This window comes from Mustela putorius, unplaced genomic scaffold (assembly GCF_011764305.1).
Source record: "Mustela putorius furo isolate JIRA1106 unplaced genomic scaffold, ASM1176430v1.1 tig00000228_pilon_pilon_pilon, whole genome shotgun sequence".
Lineage (NCBI taxonomy): Eukaryota > Metazoa > Chordata > Mammalia > Carnivora > Mustelidae > Mustela > Mustela putorius.
Genome location: NW_025421322.1, coordinates 12,919,343 through 12,939,981, shown reverse-complemented (window position 1 = coordinate 12,939,981; position 20,639 = coordinate 12,919,343). Strand labels below are relative to the sequence as shown.

At 38.5% G+C, this 20,639-nt stretch overlaps 1 protein-coding gene across 1 annotated transcript in view; it reads right to left on the bottom strand.

Moving 5' to 3' along the window:
- Positions 1-20,639, bottom strand: part of PKHD1L1 (PKHD1 like 1) — a 156,303-nt gene that overhangs the window by 6,871 nt on the left and 128,793 nt on the right. The window contains exons 68-76 of the mRNA XM_045078054.1: positions 18,651-18,816; positions 14,927-15,159; positions 14,574-14,741; positions 11,872-12,029; positions 9,322-9,457; positions 6,139-6,483; positions 2,617-2,774; positions 2,063-2,209; positions 1,382-1,535 (exon numbers count right to left, since the gene is read on the bottom strand). Of these exons, the coding sequence (XP_044933989.1) occupies positions 1,382-1,535; positions 2,063-2,209; positions 2,617-2,774; positions 6,139-6,483; positions 9,322-9,457; positions 11,872-12,029; positions 14,574-14,741; positions 14,927-15,159; positions 18,651-18,816 (1,665 nt within the window). The remainder of the gene's footprint in view (positions 1-1,381; positions 1,536-2,062; positions 2,210-2,616; positions 2,775-6,138; positions 6,484-9,321; positions 9,458-11,871; positions 12,030-14,573; positions 14,742-14,926; positions 15,160-18,650; positions 18,817-20,639) is intronic.

Here is a 20,639-nt window from a genome sequence, read left to right as displayed (position 1 = left end):
TCCGGGAACACAACGTTGGACGCATTGCCATTTGCGTCCCATAAAACACTAGCTTGAGATACTGCTGCCTAGCAGGAAGACCAAACTTGTGCAGTTTAGGGCACCATCAAAGCAAGAAAAAACAAAAAATAAGGAAAAAAATATTTAGGGGAATGATTTTAGCATTTGATAATTTGTTAATATGAAAAAAATCAGACTATTGTTGGAATTCCTTTTACTTCTTTTACTCTTCTTACTTTTATTTTGACTTTTGTATGTATATATGTGTGAGAGAATGGTGGTAAGAAGTGGGGAGAACCAATATAACTTTTCAGAAGTTAGGTCGAATAAAGGTCTTAAATGGGTTCAGATTAATGGTAAAAGATTAATGGAAGCCTGTCTCAGGTACAAGCAGTGTATCCATTTTTCTTTTAGAAACTCTATAATCTATCACCGATAGGTACTCGTTACAACCTATCTATTTTGGGCTCAGTAGAAAGGCTTTTACCAATTGAAGTTAGGCCATCAACCTGTATGAAGACAATGTAAGAAACATCACAGTGGAAGTTATGACTATTTACTGTTGTTGAAGATGTCACTTCGTCCAGATTCATTGAGTATATTTTATGAGATCTGTTCGGATCTGTTCAGATCTCAGAGCAGGTTGGAAGTGTCCACAACAACTGCTTTGCTTACCTGATGGGCACTGTGGAATCATGATAATACTTATGTTTCTCTTTTGCACTGTCTTTCAGAAAGACTAGAACCCACTTTTCAGTCCAACTCTGAACCCTTGCATGGGGCATTAGAGTTATGTGAGCCTATCTTAACCTCCCTTTTCTTTAATTTGAAAATCTATATATTAACTGTTTTCATTATAAATGTAATGCATATTTAGTGAAAATTTACAAAGGTACACAAATGAATGAAAAATATGAATCATGATGTAATTTTGATGCATAGCCTCAGATTATGTTTAATTTCCTTAATTTCTTGTTTTAATTCTATTTTGTTTTGCATCTAAAATATATTTTTATAAGCTAGATGTTATCTGTGTTCCAATTTTTTTAGAGATTTTTTTTTTAAAGATTTACTTATTCATTTTAGAGGAATAGAGAGAGAGAGCATGAATGTGAAGGGAAGAATGGAGAGGGGGAGAGAGTCTCAAGCAGACTCCCTGCTGAGCACAGAGCCCAACACAGGGCTCGAGCTCATGACCATAAGATCATGACCCAAGCCAAAACCAAGAGTCAGAGGCTTAACCAACTGTACCACTCAAGTGCACCCCTATAGTGTTCCAATTTATCTAATTTATTAACCAGAGTATTATAGAATGCTTTGGTCAATTATAATTTTTCCTATTTATGGATATATATGTGAAGATCCAAAATAGTACACTCACCTGTTCTAAGCAGAGTAAGGTCTGTGTAGTTGGCCCAACAGCTGCTAAACGGAATTGTCGTATTTCCACTCAGACCACTGATTTGGTTATTATTGGAGTCCTTTAGTACGGCCTTCAAAGTCAGTGAAGTAATCCCAACAGATACACAATTACCCTAAAGAAAAGAATAGTACAGAATTTCAGTGTCCTGTTCCCATCTTTGTTTTCTCAAGATGCGTGAAACTTCATTTTTAAACAACGCCTCGCAGCAAATTTAAAATCCGCAGTAGCTTCTTTCCCGGCACGAGGAGTTCACAAGTACAGGTGGGCACTGGAGCCAGTTCATTGAAAAGGAATGTTTTCAAAACAGGGAAAGAGTATAGCCACGGGTGTTAGTCCAGCTTTTAAAGATTTATTTATTTATTTATTTATTTGACAGAGAGCACAAATAGGCAGGGAGGAAGCAGGTTCCCCACGGAGCAGAGAGCCCAATGTGGGGCTCAATCCCAGGACCCTGGGATCATGACCTGAGCCGAAGGCAGAGGCTTTAACCCACTGAGCCACCCAGGCGCCCCTAGTCCAGCTTTTAAGAGGCAGTATCATCCTCAGTTGTCAGTGGACCATGATTACTGAAGTTGGCTCACTCTCCAAAATGTGTAGCTTAATTTCCTCACTCGGCGTAAGTTTTCAGTTAGAACTCACATCAGAATCTACTGCCTTCACTGAAGGCTGCTGAGAAAACGGCTGTCCTGGTTGAGCTGGCACGGGCTGAGCGATCACAGACAGCGAGGACACAAAGGCCACATGATGAACGGGAAATGCAAACCTTTCGACGGGTTGGGCGGTCACCTGTAAATAAATGGTCATGAGTGATGACGTGGTTTTCATGTGATAAATTACAGTGAGGAGCACATTCATCTTAGTGAGGCTAAGTGTAATATGAAATAATAAGTGTAAATATACACTCAATACATGAAGTTAGTTTTATTGCAATATTCCCTCTGATCAAATTCATGAAGCATTCTTATAAATACTCAAAGCAAAGCGCATTTTATACAAATAAGTTATCTTTTTAGAGATAGGCTCCTTTCTCAACTATTTTATCATCTTAGTTATACCTATAAAAAGAAGAGCCAGCATTAATTAGGAAGACATGCCCTTTAAATTATTGTATTGAACTATAAAGAGTTAAAAGAAGACAGAAGCAGCAATGTTTTAAACAGCTAAGATGCATTTTTCTGGTTGCTTTTTCTTACCTTAGTCCAGGCAGAATCACTTGGGCTGGGGATAGGATTGGTAATAGACATGGAAGAGATATTAAATCCAAGGATACTACTAGTTTTTCCTGAAATTACAGCTTTTCCAAGAGACCCAGCGATTTTCTGGAGTTCAGATAACTGCATCTGCATCCCACCTATGGGGAAATAGTAACATGACATATGGCTTATAAGAATATAAGATTGTGAGAGTTTTTCTTTTCTTTTCTTTTTTTCATGGCTCCACCCACATTCTGGAATTCTGTAGCTTTTTCACCATCCATGAGATCAATATGACAAAATCCTATGAATGAGCTTAGGAAAATGGAGAACTCTAAGCTGCAATTAAAGAAAAACCAAAGGTAGATAAAATAGATACAAGAAAAGTGAAATAAACCATAGTGGAAAAATATACGGCTCTTAATTTAATCCATTCCCACGCCATCCTTTATTGAGGAGTGAAGCACCATCATGCAAGTCTATCACCATGTACCATTTCCTAAAAAGAGAGTTTTAATTTTGGAGTGTAAGGATAATTAGCATCATCGCATTTACACGAGGTATATTAGTAAGTTCTGAAGTTAACACTACATTACACACAAACTGTTGCTTGCTCTAGACGTTGATGATTTTCAAAGTTAATTTTAACACAACAGGCAGTTTCTTTTGTCTTTGTCTAGCCTGGCAGGCCCTCTTAACACTTACTGGCCCCACCATGCTCTGTACCTAGGAAGTAGCACCTCTATTCATCATACTTATTTGTCAGATCGTGGTACTTTTGCCTGATCCCTTCTGTTTCATCTCTCCTCCGCAACATATAATCAGTTACTAGCTTCTAGAGCTCTCTGTCCTCATTGCCTAAATCCTAGTCAAAGCCATCATTTACTACAACAGCTTTAAAACTAGTTTTCTTACAACCATTCTGTCCTTCTTCCTCTCCATTCTATACATTGTAGTCTGAGTGATCTTTTAAAAAACGACTGTCTCCAGGATCTTTTCAGTGTACTGTACTGAACTTGACAACAGTTCCTGCCTAGTTATCCAGCACCTTCTATATCCAGAGTCCTGCCTTGAGGATTCTGAGCATTGCGTCTCCTCCATTAAGGTTAAACCATGCAGCTCAGGGTGCTCAGGAAGGAGGAGGCCGTTGATCTCACATAACACTTTGAAAATCATGGTCTCAGGGAATTTCAATCCTGTCAGTTCAACACGTCCCCCTTGGTTGACTCAGACTCTCTGGATAAATGATTAGTCTTTCAGACTTATTCTTCTCTGCCCCACTCCTTCCTTCTATTCTTCTCCAAATGGCTTCCCAGGTATGAGGGCTCATGTGACCAGTCACAGGTACAAAGGGGCCTCATAGCCACGGACTGCAGCTACCACTTGCCCTCACTGGGTTTTGGCGCAACATGGCATGTTTGACCTGCCTGTGCTGTTAACAGATTTTCTCCGACCACTTGACATGTGAAGGCATCCAGTTCTGCTGACTGCCACCTTAACAAACCCAAGTCCTTAACCTGAAGAGCTTTTACTCCCGATCAATCTCTGTTTATCCAGCGATCTCCTCAGTACTTCAGGCACCCCTTTCTACAACAGCTGGGAACACCTGGGTATCCTGACACACACAAAGGCTGTGGAGAGCCCACAGTATTCCCACCTGCACACCTTCCTCGCCACTGCCCAATATTTTGCTGTGAAATCCCTCTGTGCCAGGTTGTAGGACTTTCATTGAGACATGAAACTATAACCCAGGATATGTCTGAAAAATACGCCATTAGCCTATCCTTCTGACTGCCCCCATCTCCATGTTCTTAGACTGTCTTATACCTGTTGGGATAAATCTAACAAAATAAAACTGCTTAAAGGGGATAAAGGGATGGAAGAGGTTGTGTGTGAAGAAATTTAGATCACATATAGATCACATGTAGGAAATAAGTCCGTTTCTTTGGCCATCTGAGTGACTGTACTTCCTGTTTCCTTCAACAAGTCTAGTCCAGAAAGCCTTTCCACAGGCCTACCTCCATAAGGGAAGGTATCTAGCTGGTAGAATTCCAGAACAGTATGTGACAGGTGCACTGGGTCAATCTTTGGAAGCAAACCTCCTGGGGTCATGAGTAATGACCCCTAAAGGCAGGAGGTGAGAACTTCACTCAGTACTAGATTGACATGTAAGAGAGCCCTGGGAGATAAGGAAAAAGATGCTGGACAGAGATAAGGCGAATCCAGATTTTCTGAATCTGAAAGTTATGCAGTTTGGAGGCTCTCTTTAAGAAAAAGAATGAGGAGAAGTCCTACAGCTGCAATTTTGATAGTAACAATGATTGGGTCACATTATTAAATGGTCCCTTCTCCCAGGTCTGTCCTATGACTTGTACAAGCATAAGGCCTTGAAGCTTACACTTTGTTAGCTGGATGGTAATCTTCTTCTGACAGGGATCTAAGTCTCATTTTTTGGAGATGGGTGTGCCTAGTTGAGACTTGTGCTGGACTACCAAAGACAATGGCTCAGTTGGGAATGCATGCTTGGGACGGATGCCAAAAGGCCAGGAAAATCCAGTTCACCTCAAGACAAGCTTGAGTGAAGTGCAGAGCAGAGAAGACCACCTACCCGGTAACAGAGACTATGAAAACAAGAGGCAACATAGGGGTCTGAAGACTGAAAAGCCCCTTTGGTATTCTGATACCAACTTAAGCAGATGGAAAAGAAAAAATCTGAAGGGTTAAATATTTATCCAAATGCCCAAACTGAGTCATTCCAAGGAAATAATTTAAAGCAGAAAAGATACCTTTGTTCGGACCAGTGAGCTTGTTTTTACCTAAAAAACGGGGACGTAGAGAGTGAGGGACAGAGGAAAATGCGACAGCTGGTGACTGGATCAGTCATAGGAATTAAAGATAGAACATATTCTTGCACATCTGCATTTGTTAGGGTATACTGGTGACTTTATTACAGCTCAGAATCTCCAAATGTCTACGCATTTCTTGGGAAAATATCCACAATAGTTTTAGCTTTGAGAGAAAAGAGCTTCTTTTGGTTTCCCATGATCTAGCACCTGCCTACCTCTCAACGTCACCTCCACCACCTTGGCCTTCCTGGTTCCTGCCACCACAGACCAGTCAGACCTTCTCCAGTTCCTCTAATGCACCACTTTTACCAGCTCCTTAGACTTGAGCATTCTTAACCTTCCTCTTTTCGTTGACTGACTCTTTTTATGCTTAATCTCACAGCTGTAAGGTCAATTACTTAGGTCACCTCTCAAATCTTCTAAAGTAGCTCAAATCCTTTTGTTGAATTCATTAATTGCTATAACAACAAAATGGAGGCTAAAGTTCCTTCATAATTCCAAAATATTTTGGGATTACAGGAGTAGAGTAGGGAAAAGAGTCTCTAGGCCCCTACAGGGCTCAGGATGTGGGGTTGGTGGGGCTTCCTGAGGCCAGGTTTACTAGGCCCTGAAAGGGTTATTTGTGAATGTGGATCTAGTATTGCATTCTTCCAACTCAAATGTCTCCTCTTCATACCTGCAGTATCATTGCTTAAGAATGGAGGAGGAGGATCACCAATCTCCAATTCCACCGTGAGTCCCGTGGATCTTTTCTTCCGCAGACTCTCCCCTCGCATTAATTTGCTGACACGGATTTTGTCACTTGGTATCTTTAGGAACAAGGCAAGATTTCTAACCAGATTATGAGAGTTATAGAAGTCATCTTCTGTTACAGCAGGTAATTGGAAAGAAACAAATATGACGGCGGTGGTGTGGATTTCAACAGGTATAGTTCCTTTAACCAAAAGGTAAAGCATCTGGTAGGTTCTATCAAAGTAGTTTTCACCAAGGACAGTGGAATTCAGGTTAGGAAGAAATTGCTCTATGGAGGAAAAAAAGCCAAAACAGCACAGTTAAAAATATCTATGTTACCACAATTACCATGTAGTATTTAATATTTGTTTAAATGTAGGAAATTCTAAAAAAATTCAACACTATTCTTCCATACGAAAGTATGCATATTAAAAAAAAACACTTATAAAACTGAATGCAAAATTAAAGGCAACCACTTAAATAATACCATCAATCATCATTACACATTACCTTTATTTTAAAAACAATTAGCTATAGATACAGTATAATTGAGAAATAAAATCCAATTATGAACCCAGATCCTATATTATATTGGTAGCACTGTTTACATGTTCAGAATTTTAAAGCCTTTACCAAAGGCATTTGGTAATTTAAAAATGTAAATTTAACTTTAATAGCCATCTACTTTATGCAGAGCTATACATCAACTCTTAAAGAGCATTTACAATTCAGTGCTTCTATTCTTACCAAGGACAAAAAGAAGTAATACAAATGAAGTATATACTAAAATATTTCAGAGGGGTTTTATACCAATGAAACAGGTTTACATTTCAGCCTGAAAAACTTTAGTTAATGGAAAAAAAATTCTACTAGGGAACTGAGTTTTGTAAAAGTGACCGAGATTTTTTACATAGATATAAAATGAATGAATATATATATGTTTATGGCAGAGTATCAAAAATGTCTAAGAGCTAATAAATCCACTAACACATACTGAGCCCAGACAAAGGCTAAATCATAGAACAGTACTGGAATGGGACACGTGGCTTCCTACCACATTTCACAGTGAGGCTTACTAAGAAAAATAAAATTTTAGGAAGAAGAAGAAATTTTTTATGCATGTAATAGACATTCATCGCAGTTGGTAATAAGAAGGCATTTCATTATTACCAAGTATTTCTTTCATATCTACAAGTATAAGTTCTAGAAGCAATTTGGTTTAAACATTCTGTGAATCTGAAGACTGTGGTTTTATATTACGAATCAAAGATGCTGTCAAACCACATTTAGAGTGGTTTGTGCCCACATAAATGGAGCACGCACCATTTATCCTGGGTAACTTCCTCATGCCTTCACAGTAATGGAAGGAAGCAGAGACACACATAATAAAACATTTTGGATAATCTAAAATAATATATATAGATTCATAATACAGGGAAGCAATTTTGCAGTCTAAGTGCCAAAGCAAAATGTTCATTTAAAAGCAATGCTGCATCAGAAAAAGTGATGATAAGAAGGTGGTAGTAGTAGTGTTTTTCAGCCCTTCAACACTTGTGTAACCAATTCCCTATCTTAATTTTTTTTTCCAATTCCCTATCTCAAATACTGTTTGTTGAGATAGTTTCTATTTCCCCGATTGAATGATAGAGTATTTGGTACCAAAAGGGATATTTTTAAAAAGAATTAAAGTAGATGAAAATTAAGCTGTAAATATGGGTAGTTATTTGTATATAAAACATGATAACATGGGACTCTCTTAACCTATAAGGAGGCAGTATGACATAATGGTCAAGTGCATGGCTTCTAGAGCCAGACTATGGGTTCAAGTCCCTGTTCTGCCCTCACCATCTTTAAATTACCGTGGACTGAATTGTGCACCCCCCCGCCAGATTCACATATTAGAGCCCTAACACCCCATGTTAGAGTATTCGGAGATGGGGCCTTTGATAAGTCATTAGCCTTCGATGAGGGTGGGAACTTCACGAAGGATTAGTGCTCTCATAAAAGGAGATGCCAAGAGCCTGCCATTGCTCTGTCTGCCCTGGGATGACACAGTGAGAAGGCAGCCATCTGCAAGCCAGGAGGAAGAGAACTTTCACCAGAACCTGACCCTACTAGCACCCTGACCTCACACTTCTAGCCTCCAGGATTGTGACAAAATAAATTTCTGCTTTTAAGCCACCCACTTCCTGGTATTTTGTTATGGCGGCTCTCAGAGCTAAGGCAGAGACTGTAGCAAATAGATTCACCTCCTTTTGTCTCAGTTTACTCATCTGTGCCTTGCTCCTAGGACTATTATTAGAATATGGTAACAATGAGTTATTATCTACAAGGCACTTAGAACAGTGCCTGGCACATAGTAACGTTTCTGGAAGCACTAGCTAGTCAGATGATTAGTAGGAATAGGACTGGCTCCACAGACAGTAATGAACATGGGTTATCCATTCCGACTCTCGTGTCTAGCTGATGTTATGATCTGCAGCTCACATTTATATCATTGTTAACCTAGATTACGGGGCACTTCTATAAATGATGAAAGCACATGTAGAATGGAAGGTACTGGCCTTATTAGTACCTGTTTAAGAAAAGGACTTCCATGAACAGATATAAATCCTGGTCTTGCAAGTATTGGTAAGTGAATAAGTTTAGCCTTTCCCATATATGTTATTTAAATCCAGAGTTTTTTATATGACTTCATTATGTTCAGCTGATGTTATACTAGCCTTCTTGGCAATACTTCGGGTAACCGCTAATTAATTTTGGCTCTGACCAGAAGTAAAGTGGAAACAGGGTAAGAATTCTAAGCCAAATCTCTTCTGTGTATAGAAATAGCTGAACTGCATGTAGAACATAAATGTCCTCAGTGGGGAGAGGAATGTGCACAACACACAAAAGCTTATATCAGCATGTACGCAGGTACATAAGAGTTCCATCAGGAATAATCTTTCAGGACACTGTCATAAATGAACACACCTTAGAATTTGGTGGACTGTGGCTAACACTATCTTCTCTTGTGTTCATCAATACCTAAGGAACTAATAATAATAATAATAATGAAACATTGCAAATAATTTCATACATAATTAAGTACAAATGTAATGTGTACTCTACTTTTCTGAGGAAATACCTGTGTATAGATGTCTATTAAGTTCACAGTACTTCTGTTGAGGGTTCCATACTGTATTTTTGGGGCAAACCAATGCATTGTTCACATAGACATCCAAACGCTGAAGTGTGGGGAAAAAAATTCCTACCACCACAGCCTGTTAAAAATAAATGATATTTTTGTTTCTTAAGAGAACAATGAAACAGAATTTTTAGAATTTAGCACTAAACATGTCCTTCAACTATATACACCTTCTGTAAAATAGTTAAACTAAGTTGTATGGGGCACCTGGGTGGCTCAGTGGGTTAAGCCACTGCCTTCGGCTCAGGTCATGATCTCAGGGTCCTGGGATCGAGTCCCACATCAGGCTCTCTGTTCAGCAGGGAGCCTGCTTCCCTCTCTCTCTCTCTCTCTGACTGCCTCTCTCTTCGTCTGCTTGTGATCTCTCTCTGTCAAATAAATAAATAAAATGTTTAAAAAAAGAAAAAACAAACTAAGTTGTATGGATCGATGATAAATACGGAGTTAAAATCTGTAAATGCCCTTGCATTCAACCATTCATACAGATGTTACAACTTAACTCTTCACTGATGATTCTCAGTAGAAAAGCATAATGTAAGAAAGAATTATTAAAGGAGTATCTCTAAAAGAAATACTTCCTTTAAAAGATAACAAATTCCAATACAGGCTTTCAACTCCAGATTCAGGAGAAAATGGGGAATTTAGTAGTGCTCTGTAATGCAACTGCAGAAAATTAGTTAATATTGAAAAAAAAATGCTTACCTCTGAGACAAATTTGGTAGTAAGACTGATTAAAAATTAATCAAAATAGCTATATTCTCTGGTTCAATTTTGTTCATTTTCCATGTTTATATTCCTCACATCTCATGTTACAGGTATGATCATAAAGTAAGGGGACTAGCTTTTACAAGGACAGAGAGATTTAAAAAGGAAACTAATAAGCTATACATAGTTTTGGAATCTTCTTTCGAGATTGTCTTCAGAGGCTCAGGACATTAACAGTCATATCACTTCGTAGTTATTTTTAAAATTAAAAGTAATTATCTTCCGTTCAAAAGTTTGAGGGTAAACCTGGTGATTCACAGACCTGTACCCCTGGGGATAAAAATATATGTTTATAAAAAATAAAAAATTATATTAAAAAAAAAAAAGTTTGAGGGCCTGTCTACACCAGGCCCTATTCTAGGAGCTGTCGTAAGCCCTTGCTCTTGTTGAGCTTATATTCTAGTGCAAGGAAAAAGACAAATAAATAGTGGCAACAATAAGCAAAATATGAAGCATGTTAGAAGATGGTTAAGTGCCATGGAAAAAAGAAAGGTAGAGCAGAGTATAAAGAGTTGGGAGAGCCAATTGCGGTGGGGTGAACAAGCTGGGCCTGTTGGAGGAATGTGGTTGGGGGAGGGAATGCCCCGGGGAGGAGGAGTTAGGCACCTAGGGCAGAACGTTCCAGACAGACTCAACATCTGGAAGATAGGCCCAGGTGGTAACAGGTGTGAGGTGGTTTGGAACAGCAGGGAGCTCAGTGTGCCTGGAAGAGTTGAAGTCAGCGAGCTAAGGATGTGGGGATTCTGACTCTGCACAAAGCCCAGTGGGGAAATTATTGCAGCATTTGGGGCAAGGAGCGACCTGGTGTGACTTATAATTTGAAGGTCTCTCTGTGGCTGCTGAGGTGAGAACAGACAATAGAGCAGGCAGAAGCAGAGCAGTGGGAGGTATTGGGAGCCAACTGCCTTAATCCAGGGAAGAAATAACGTTGGCTCAAAGTGGGGGATAGCCATGATGGTGGTAAGAAGTGTCAGGTTCTGGATATTTCAAAGGGACACGCAACAGGATTTGCAGATGGACTCGGTGAGGGATATGACCCAGAGGCAGAAATCAAGAACAGGGCCAAGGTTTTATCTCCAGAAACTGAAAAGATGAGATTGCTATCCTCTGAGAAGGAGCCGGTGTGTCTCTTTTTGCTTCTATTCTTTCTGCTTTATCTTCTCCACACCCTTTCTTCACATTCCTAATACTCTGGAACTTTTGAGTCTCATATTCTTGGGGGGAAAAAATCTCAGTTATGAGAGTATTGTGTCACCTCATACTCTCTTCCCACTGGCACAGTGTATATAAACTTAACTGTCCCAGTTGAATGCAGTTCATAGCAAGGATCTGATATTGTTGAAGAAACTTAAAATAATGTGCTGTGATTGCTGAAGTAAATTCCAAAGGTGTGTTCCTGAAATATATAAATAGCAGCATGGAAAATAAATATATAATTCCAGTCACCAGTCCTGGATATGCATTACTTTTACATAAAAGTTCAACTTTGCTGCCAATCACGTAAGTCATAAGCCTCACTGTAATGGTGGGGGACAGATGTGCCGTATGCATCGATGTTCTCGGGCTGATGAAAACTTTCCGAATTAAGCTTATTTTTAGTTGTATCCTGATGATCCTTGTGATGATGTTCAAGTGCAGAGGGGAGGAGATAAATCCTTAGCATTTAGAAATAGATGTCAATAAACAACACCGATACCTCAAGAAGTCATTTCTATCTTGTGTTACCTTTCTATGGTCAACATTAAGCAACATCAGCCGAAGGTTCTGAGGACTGGTACCAGTGAAGTAAATTTCATAAGATTTGTTCAGAGCCACAATGCTGTGAAACAGGGACAGTCTTCTCTGGCATGTGTATCCAGCACACCAGCCATGATCCTGTGGGCCTAAAGCCACATAAATGAAAGTTCACATTCTATATCATGAATATTATTTAGCACAAACCCTGAAGAGTCATTGTATTAAAAATAAATTGCAGGGTCAAGTTCAGCATTTACATCCATTATCCATCCACCCATCTATCCTTAGCTTAAAAAGAAGGCAAGATGCAACTCCTTCCTACTACCCTTACTTGTTTACTTGTAGGGTCAAATGTGTTAAGTTTGCACAGGAAGGGTCCTTGAAGGAAACAGTAGGTTTTATATGATTCTCTGCTTCAACAATCATATTTAAGTCCTGGCCACATGGTAAGAAAGAAAATGCTACCTATCAAATGCGAGTTTAGTTTAGTTTAGTCTACCTATCAAAAGCCAATTTTCTCAGACTGTTTAATTTTAAATGTAAAGTTACAGAGTTAATTTATTAAAAACAGAGCCTGTACTTGGAAATATAGACATTTGTATGGCTAAACCATGGATTTGTTAATTCTTTCACATACCCATTTCTTCATCAGTTAATCTGCAAATTCGACAAACTCTTAAGTTTGTTTTTTATGAAGTTTATAATCTTCCTCCATTGTTATTTTAATACATTTTTATTAAAGACTGTGATCATAGGCACCATTGGAGGGTCAGCATCATGAATGAACTGATGTAATCAGAGAAATAACACTCCAGTAAAACCTCTAAAAAACCAAACACAGTGGCTGCTTTTCTACCTGAATCCAGACATTTCCAGAACAGGCATAGCATGACTTGTAGCAAACTTTTCTACTTCACTTCAGTTTTCATGTGGCTGGGATTATAAAACATTGAGTGAGATATGGAGTATTAAACTTTCTTGATGTATTTATTCATTAGCTTTGCTCAATCTCCTAGCTTACTTGGAATTCTTATCAATATTTATAACTGAACTTCAATCAAATTTTAAATCAATATAAACTTCTGAAGCTTGTGTAGAATACCAACTTTCTCTTAGCATCCAGAATGTAAATTCTGCATTTAAATAAAGCTTCTCTGTGAGTTTTGAAAACAGAAAGAAATTTCTATGTATAAAATGAAAAATTCAGAGTAGCAAAGCCATTTTTTAAAAAATAAATGAAATTGAGTTTTAAATATTAAAGGAAACTTTAGTGATATTCAATAACTTTTATCTTGGGATTTTTTCCCCCAATCTAATGTGGTTGCATCTTATGCCTCAGTGATTCTTTCAACATCTTCATAATTTTTGCAATACTGTCATCATTTACTTAAGACTTTTCTTTAAACTGACAGTCACTTTTAAAAATTTAAATTTATTTTTAAGAGAAATGTCATGTCACTATTGTAAATCGAAAGCTTGTATTCTTTTCAAAAAAGAAAAGTATAAAAATAAATAGACTAAAATCTTTCTCTAGCATATAAAACAGAGCAATTTGAAAATATCTCCATTATTCACACTGACTGCTCTAAAGTTCTTCCCACAAGCTCTCTGCTTTGTAAGATTTGAGAGGCAGCCCTTAAAATTGGGTTGATTATGGGTCAGAGAAACCAGGCAAATTGCATGTTGCAGGCAACAGAAGTGAGGAGAGACTTGAAATCATGTAACTTTGGGACATCCCTCATTTAGTTCATTCTATTCTCTTGAAAACTTTTTTTTTTTTTTGGTATATCACCATTTCTTTGAGTGTTCTTTAATTTCCTTGCTAACACACTTTTTAAAAAACAAATATTTTTGTGGGATACTGGCTATTTTGTTGAATCTCAGGATATTTAAGTCAATGTTTTGACACTGCCAGGGCACAGAAATCTTTTTCATCCAGGTTACATGCCCCTTCAGCCCTGGAAAGACTCTTAAGCCCTCTTAGCGACTAATCTATAAACCCCCCATACTATTTCTGGGTAATACAATGAGTTCCTTCCCTCTATTTTCTGCAGTCCTAGAAGTTCATCTTATTGATTCAGAAAGTCCTGGGCTCCTAAGTTGATCTGAATTCTTATGGAGACCACTGTCTTCCCTCTCTGCTAGACTCACCCATGACCAGAATGTAAGGAGCCTAGACTCTGGAGCTTGCCAATAAGTTCCTGACTGTCAAAGGAACCAGGAATGAAAACAAACAAGCCCCAAAACACACTGATTCAAGATTAAGTCTTAGAAGGAGTCATGAAAATAAAAACCGAGTAGGCTGAAAATAACTTCTCAAGTATTCCAAATAACACATTATCTGTGTTTTAATTTATGTAAGGCAAATTGTCTTTTTGGAGACACTTGGGTCAATTTTTCCTTAAAATATTTATGCCACCTTATTAATATAAGTATGAAGATCAGTCAAGGAATAACTCTCCTCTTCTTCTAATGGTTAATTTTGAATAACTATCCTGGTTTACTCATAGGGAAGTCCACTGAAGCATCAAACAGCTCTCCTGCATGTAGATCTTTTCTTACAAGCAGAAGGAAAGCAGTCCTGATGTTCGTTAGTTTAATGTGATAAATAATTTGTGAGATGTCTCCACGCATGTAATAAATAGTGACTGCTTTGAGTAACTACTAGTTTGTTTAAACTGAACACGTACCATTAATGAGATCAACATAACCATTGCTCACTATAGCCACTGGTGAGAGTCTTCGAGTTTCTGTGTCAGAATCCAGGCTTTCAATAACCATCATTGCATATTCCATCCCAAAGCACTGATAGCTCTGCCATTGTGGAATGTATTTACAGGTTGAATCTCGAATAATTCCTAAAAATAGGTATATATGTTTTAGTGAGGAAAAGCAATCTCTCCAAAAACATCCATATACTTCTTCTTTTATGTAAGATTAGTAAGTAGAAAATATGTTATTGGTTGATTATGCCAATTACTAAAAATAAAAGATATGTTTTGTTTCACAAACTTGAGTACTAACAGAAGAATATCCAACAAACCTTTGTACGGTGCTTTCTCAGTGACAGGCATCCTACTGCCGTTTGGGAATGTGAGCATCACCTTAGGAATCCTGTAATCTCCAATTCCAAATTGACTATTTCCGTTCCATTCATATTCTGCTTGAGGTATCACTGAACCAGAATTTCCCAGAAAGGAACCGTCCATATCTCTAAGAAAAGATTTCCTCTTGGCATCACAAACCATGTCTACACAATCAGCTGGATTCACCTTACTGCGGAGAAAAGGCAAAACACATGAATATTTATAGTTCGTATCCTTCCCGTTTCCAGAGAGCATTGCAGTTGAGGATTTGGTAAGAGAGTATCCAAAGTTTTTTGACTCACTGAATCTTTCATTTCAAAAAGGATTCAAAATGGGAACAAGGAACGTATGTAACTAGTATTGGAAGAAGGTCTGTTTTTCCATTCTCTGGGTTTGTTATGTTATTATTATTAATTCATTAACATTTCAAAAGGACAAGTTATACCTGGAGGGATAAAATTAGAATTCCATTTTGTTATTCCATATTTTGTCAAATGATAGATTTCAACCTTGCGCCTGGCTCACAGTATACTAATATTGCCCCACTGAGCATGCCAACAGTCTGTTGTGTAGGACATACAAAATCCCTGTGTTGGAAGTCTCTCCCACCTTGTTTACATGGGTCTTTAAAGTTTATAAAAGTATTGTATGATTATTATTAAATAATCTAAATGCTTAAAGTTCAGTCCCTCATCTCAATTTCTTAGGCCATCACCAATTGCAGATTAGTACCTAATATTATATAGACTTGTTTATGTATATACAAAGAGATATACTTCGATTATGATTGCTAGACTACATATATTTTAAAGACTTTATTTATTTATTTGACAGAGAGAAAAAGAGATCACCAGTAGGCAAAGCAGCAGACAGAGAGAGGAGGGGAAGCAGGCTCCCTGCTGAGCAGAGAGCTGATGTGGGGCTCTATCCCAGGACCCTGAGATCATGACTCAGGGCAAAGGCAGTGGCTTAACCCACTGAGCCACCCAGACATCCCACTATGCTACGTATTTTAGTAACCATTCTGTAAATACCCAAACTGTAAGAGATGAAATACTACATATTTATCATGCACCATAGATGGCATTCTGCCTTCATCTTGAGCTCCCTGGAGTAGCTGATTGTTAACTGGCAATAATAATAAAACAGATGCTTAACTTGCAATATACTGCACATTACGTACTATACATGGTATACAGTATAGTTATACTATATCATGATATATACTATGGGGAAATAAGACTTATTCCGAAGTTATAACAACAAAGTAATAGTGGAATGCTCAGAACTATTAGAAACTGTTTAGCATCTCTTTCTCTTTTTGCTGTAAGAGAGCTATGAAGAGGTAAGTTGCCCCTTACTGTACAATAATAGCTTTGGAGACAACTTGAATAAGTATTTCTGTAGCTCATGAGTTCTCTGTGTTCAAGCATGTGAAGATGCTATTGTGAGCCAGTCTGCAGGTAGAGTACCCAGTGGCACTTTTATATTATGACTTAGGGCTCTGTTTTTACTTCATGTCGCAAAGAAACAGAGCCTGAAACGCAGATTTTTTTTTTAAATATTTTATTTATTTATTTGACACAGAGAGAGAGATCACAAGCACGCAGAGAGGCAGGCGGGTTGGCGGGGAGCAGGCTCCCTTCTGACCAGAGAGCCCCATGCAGGGCTCGATCCCACGACCCTAGGATTATGACCTGAGCCGAAGGCACAGGCTTTAACCCACTGAGCCACCCAGCTGCCCCACACATTTTTGTTCAAGTGATTTACTGAAGGAATTTTTACAAAAAAGAAGGAGAGAAGCCACATAAGATGAAGGAAGGAAAACAAGATTACTGTGGTCTATGGACTAGCTTCATTCTGATCCCAGGGGCACCTCTGGGTCATCAATTGCACCTAGGGTTGCTCCCATCTTGAGACAAGGTGGTTGGCCTTTTGTACTTCTGCATAAACTAGTCATTTTCCATGGGCTCAAGGAGATGCTGTTAGGGAGGGTTTTAGCTGCCCAAGGCTATTCCTATTCAGCTAAGCGCAATTTTCTGGAAAAGAGAGCAACTGTAGGTTATTACTGGCCAATATTTAGAGCTTTGGGGGCCTGGAAGAACTCCCTCCCAATATTTAGAGCTTTGGGTAAAAAGGGATCTAGGAAAAGGCCCGCAGCATCTTGATAAAAGCACAGAGCTCAAAGACATTCTATTTTAAAATGTGGTATTTTCTGAGGTGCTTGGGTGGCTCAGTGGGTTAAGCATCCAATTCTGGATTTCGGCTCAGGTCATGATTGCAGGGCTTAAGATAGAGCCCCACATCCGGCTCTGCAATGGGCATGGGGCCTGCCTAAGATTCTCTCTCACCCTCCCCCCTCCCAAGACTTGCATGATCTCTCTCTTTTCAAAAAACAAAAAAACCCAAAATAGTATTTTCTTCATGACCTAGGTATTAAAATGATATATTACATCTGAAAGATCCAATGATAACTAAACAGAAGCTAATAATATTCTAGTGAGGAGAGGCTCTACTGAGCCAAAAAATACTGCAGTTCCATAGTTACTAAACGAGGAGATGTGCAGTTGTCGCTGAAACAAAATCGGATGAAGTCAAACTATTTATGAAACACTGCATTTGTCTAAAGAGATGTCTATCTAATTCGACAGCATTATTCCTTGTCTTCTTCCCATACTGAAAATGGTTCAAAGATGTCTCATAAAAAATGTCTTTCCTCCAGTCTTGGCTTACATCTGAATTCCTGGTCTATATGTTATCTTTTGGTCATGCAATATATCCAATAAGGACAATGTTTCAATTAGTCTTTGCCGCTTAACAAAATACCTCCAAAATTTAGTCTTTAAACCATCATTTATTAGCTCCTGTTTCTATGGATTAGCAGTTTGGGTTTTGTTCATTTGGATAGTTCTTCTGCTGGTCTCACCTGGGATTACTCCTTAGGCTACCATCAGTTTATGGGATGGATAGTCTAGGATAGTCTCACTTCTGTGTCCGGTGGTTGGTGCTTGCCAGTGTTTGGGCTGGCCATTAGCTAGAGTACGGGGGGGGTGACTGGGCCATATACTTTCTAAAAGTATAGCAGTTACTGGCTATCTTCTTTTAAGATTTAAGGTCTAAGTGGCTCAGTTTCTAGAAATATTCTGACTCCAACTGACTTTCGTGATTGAAAAGTCACTGTTTGGAGTTTCTGCATCTTCTCAGTCACTGTGATTATAATGGCTGACATTAAATTTCAAAGTGCATGCTGGGGTGAGTGTGGTAAGATATTTGGAAATCAACAGGAAACAAAAGAGGTAAGAAAAAGGGAGGAAAAGATAGAGGAATGTCTCTCATTTCTAATAACCATTAATGGAGAGATACTAATGTACAACACACTTCTAACCTGGTCTCCATCTTTTATGATAGTATTACTTAGGAAGCGTGAAAAAAACAGAATGAGAAAAATATATATATTAGAGCCTAGCTTCTTCAATTTAACAGAAAACACAGATGCATTAAATAGTCTTAATTTTCATAGTGCTGATTAAAATTTTACAGAAATTAATTAATTAATAGCTAATTAATAGCTAATTAATAGTTACTTTAATATAGCAACTTTCTCAGATCTATGGCAGGGGAAAAAAGAAACACAGAAAGCTATAAATATGAGAGAAAAAGACAGACTTTCATATGTTGTACCTTATATCAGGTCTATGTATGAATATTTTTGATTGTTCAGTAGTATCAACCAGCTGTATATTCTTCACATGGATTGGATGCTGTAAATCTTCATTCAAAGGGTTAGTGATGAATACCACATTAGTTTCACCTGAACAAACATTCTTAAATCCAACAAATGTTGAGCCTAAAACATAAATAACAGAATGGAGAAAGTGATAAAATCAGTTTCATTTCATGCATATTCCAGCAAATACATCATATAACACCACCTTGAACATAGAGCTCCTAGCTTATGTGGTGGACTGTCCACCACTATTCATGTTAGATTGTTGCCTCCTTACATTAATACCATTGAATAGTCTTCTCATATTTTCTCTGAGTTTAGTTATGTGATTTGGTTTGACCAATGGGACAAGAGCAATTGTGATATAAGCAGATCTGAAAAGTGCTTGCCTATTAGGGCTCACTCTCTCTTGGTGCTCTTGGGGAATTCTGTGACTTCCAGCATGTGAATGAGCACAGAAGACATAAGGCCCCATCACCCCCCTTACTCTAGCTAATGGCCAGCCCAAACACTGGCAAGCACCAACCACCGGACACAGAAGTGAGACTATCCTGGCTTACCTATCCCATAAACTGATGACAGCCTAAGGAATAACCCCAGGTGAGACAAGCAGAAGAACTGTACAAATGAACAAAGCCCAAACTGTCAATCCACAGAATCAGGAGCTAATAAATGATGCTTTAAAGACTCTAAATTTTGGAGGTATTTTGTTATGCAGCAAAGACTAATTGAAATATTAGTTCTTTTGGCCTTATTGCATATATTGTGTGACCAAAAGATAAAATTTATTGAATTCAAACTTAATCTCCACTGTAATTAAAATCCAATAACTCAAAAATAGAAAAAAAAAAAGCAAAAGGTGACTCCAAAATTCTTATTATCAGTTATGTAATATCACCACCCTTCCCGGTGATATATTTTCCTAAGATGATATTTTATGTACATCAATATGAACCTTAGATGAATATTAATAAAATACCACAGTAGCAGACACTGTAACCTATACAGTTCTGCTTTACTGGCCCAGTGCACTGGCCCTCAGCACCCCCCACATAAGTATTGGCTGTCCACTACTCACACCTGCCCCTTTTTCCAGAGAATTGTCCTTGACCAGATGACAATTTCCTCTCCTAAGAGATTCTGCACTCAATACCACCAGCAAAGGGCTACTGTGCCTAACCAACAACCGAACAGCAGATCCCCTTGCCTCAAGAGGGGGCACCCAAACTACACAGCTCCCTGAGGTATCAAGAAGGAGCTTGACTCTAGCTGAGACGCTATCCTTGCTTAGCTCTGCTCTATCCTACTTCCCTCACTCCCTTTCTTGTGAAAATACACCCTTAATAAACCACTTGCACAAGAATCCCATCTCTGGCTTCACTTTTAGACCATCTGATTTAGACAGTACCAGAAGTGGTCCTAGGATACAGGCTGTAATGATGCAATAATGGATTTAGCCCACTTGCTGTCTGAGGACGCCCTTATTGGGGGTATGTGGAATACTGATAGCCCCTTGAAGCCCCTAGAAAGCTGTAACAATGAAATTGTAAAGATTTCACTCATGGTATCAGGAAACAAACTGAGGGTTGCAGGAGGAAGGGTAGGGTGATTGGGTTATGGACCCTGGGGAGGGTATGTGCTACGGTGAGTGCTGTGAATTGCATGAGACTGAAGATTCACAGACCTGCTCCCCTGAAGCAAATAATACATTATGTGTTAATAAAAAAAAAAGAAAAAGATTTTGCTCATGGTGAACTGGGATAATATCTAGGTGGAAGGAAGTGCTCTGGGTGGTACAGTAACTTTGGCATTTAAGGGGTTAAGGGGAAACAGTGGTTACAAGAAAACTAAAAGTAGGTGACTATTGACCATCACTGATGCTCTGAAGAAAGAATCAATCACAAATTCAAGGCAAACCTCAGAATCTGAAAACAAAACCAATG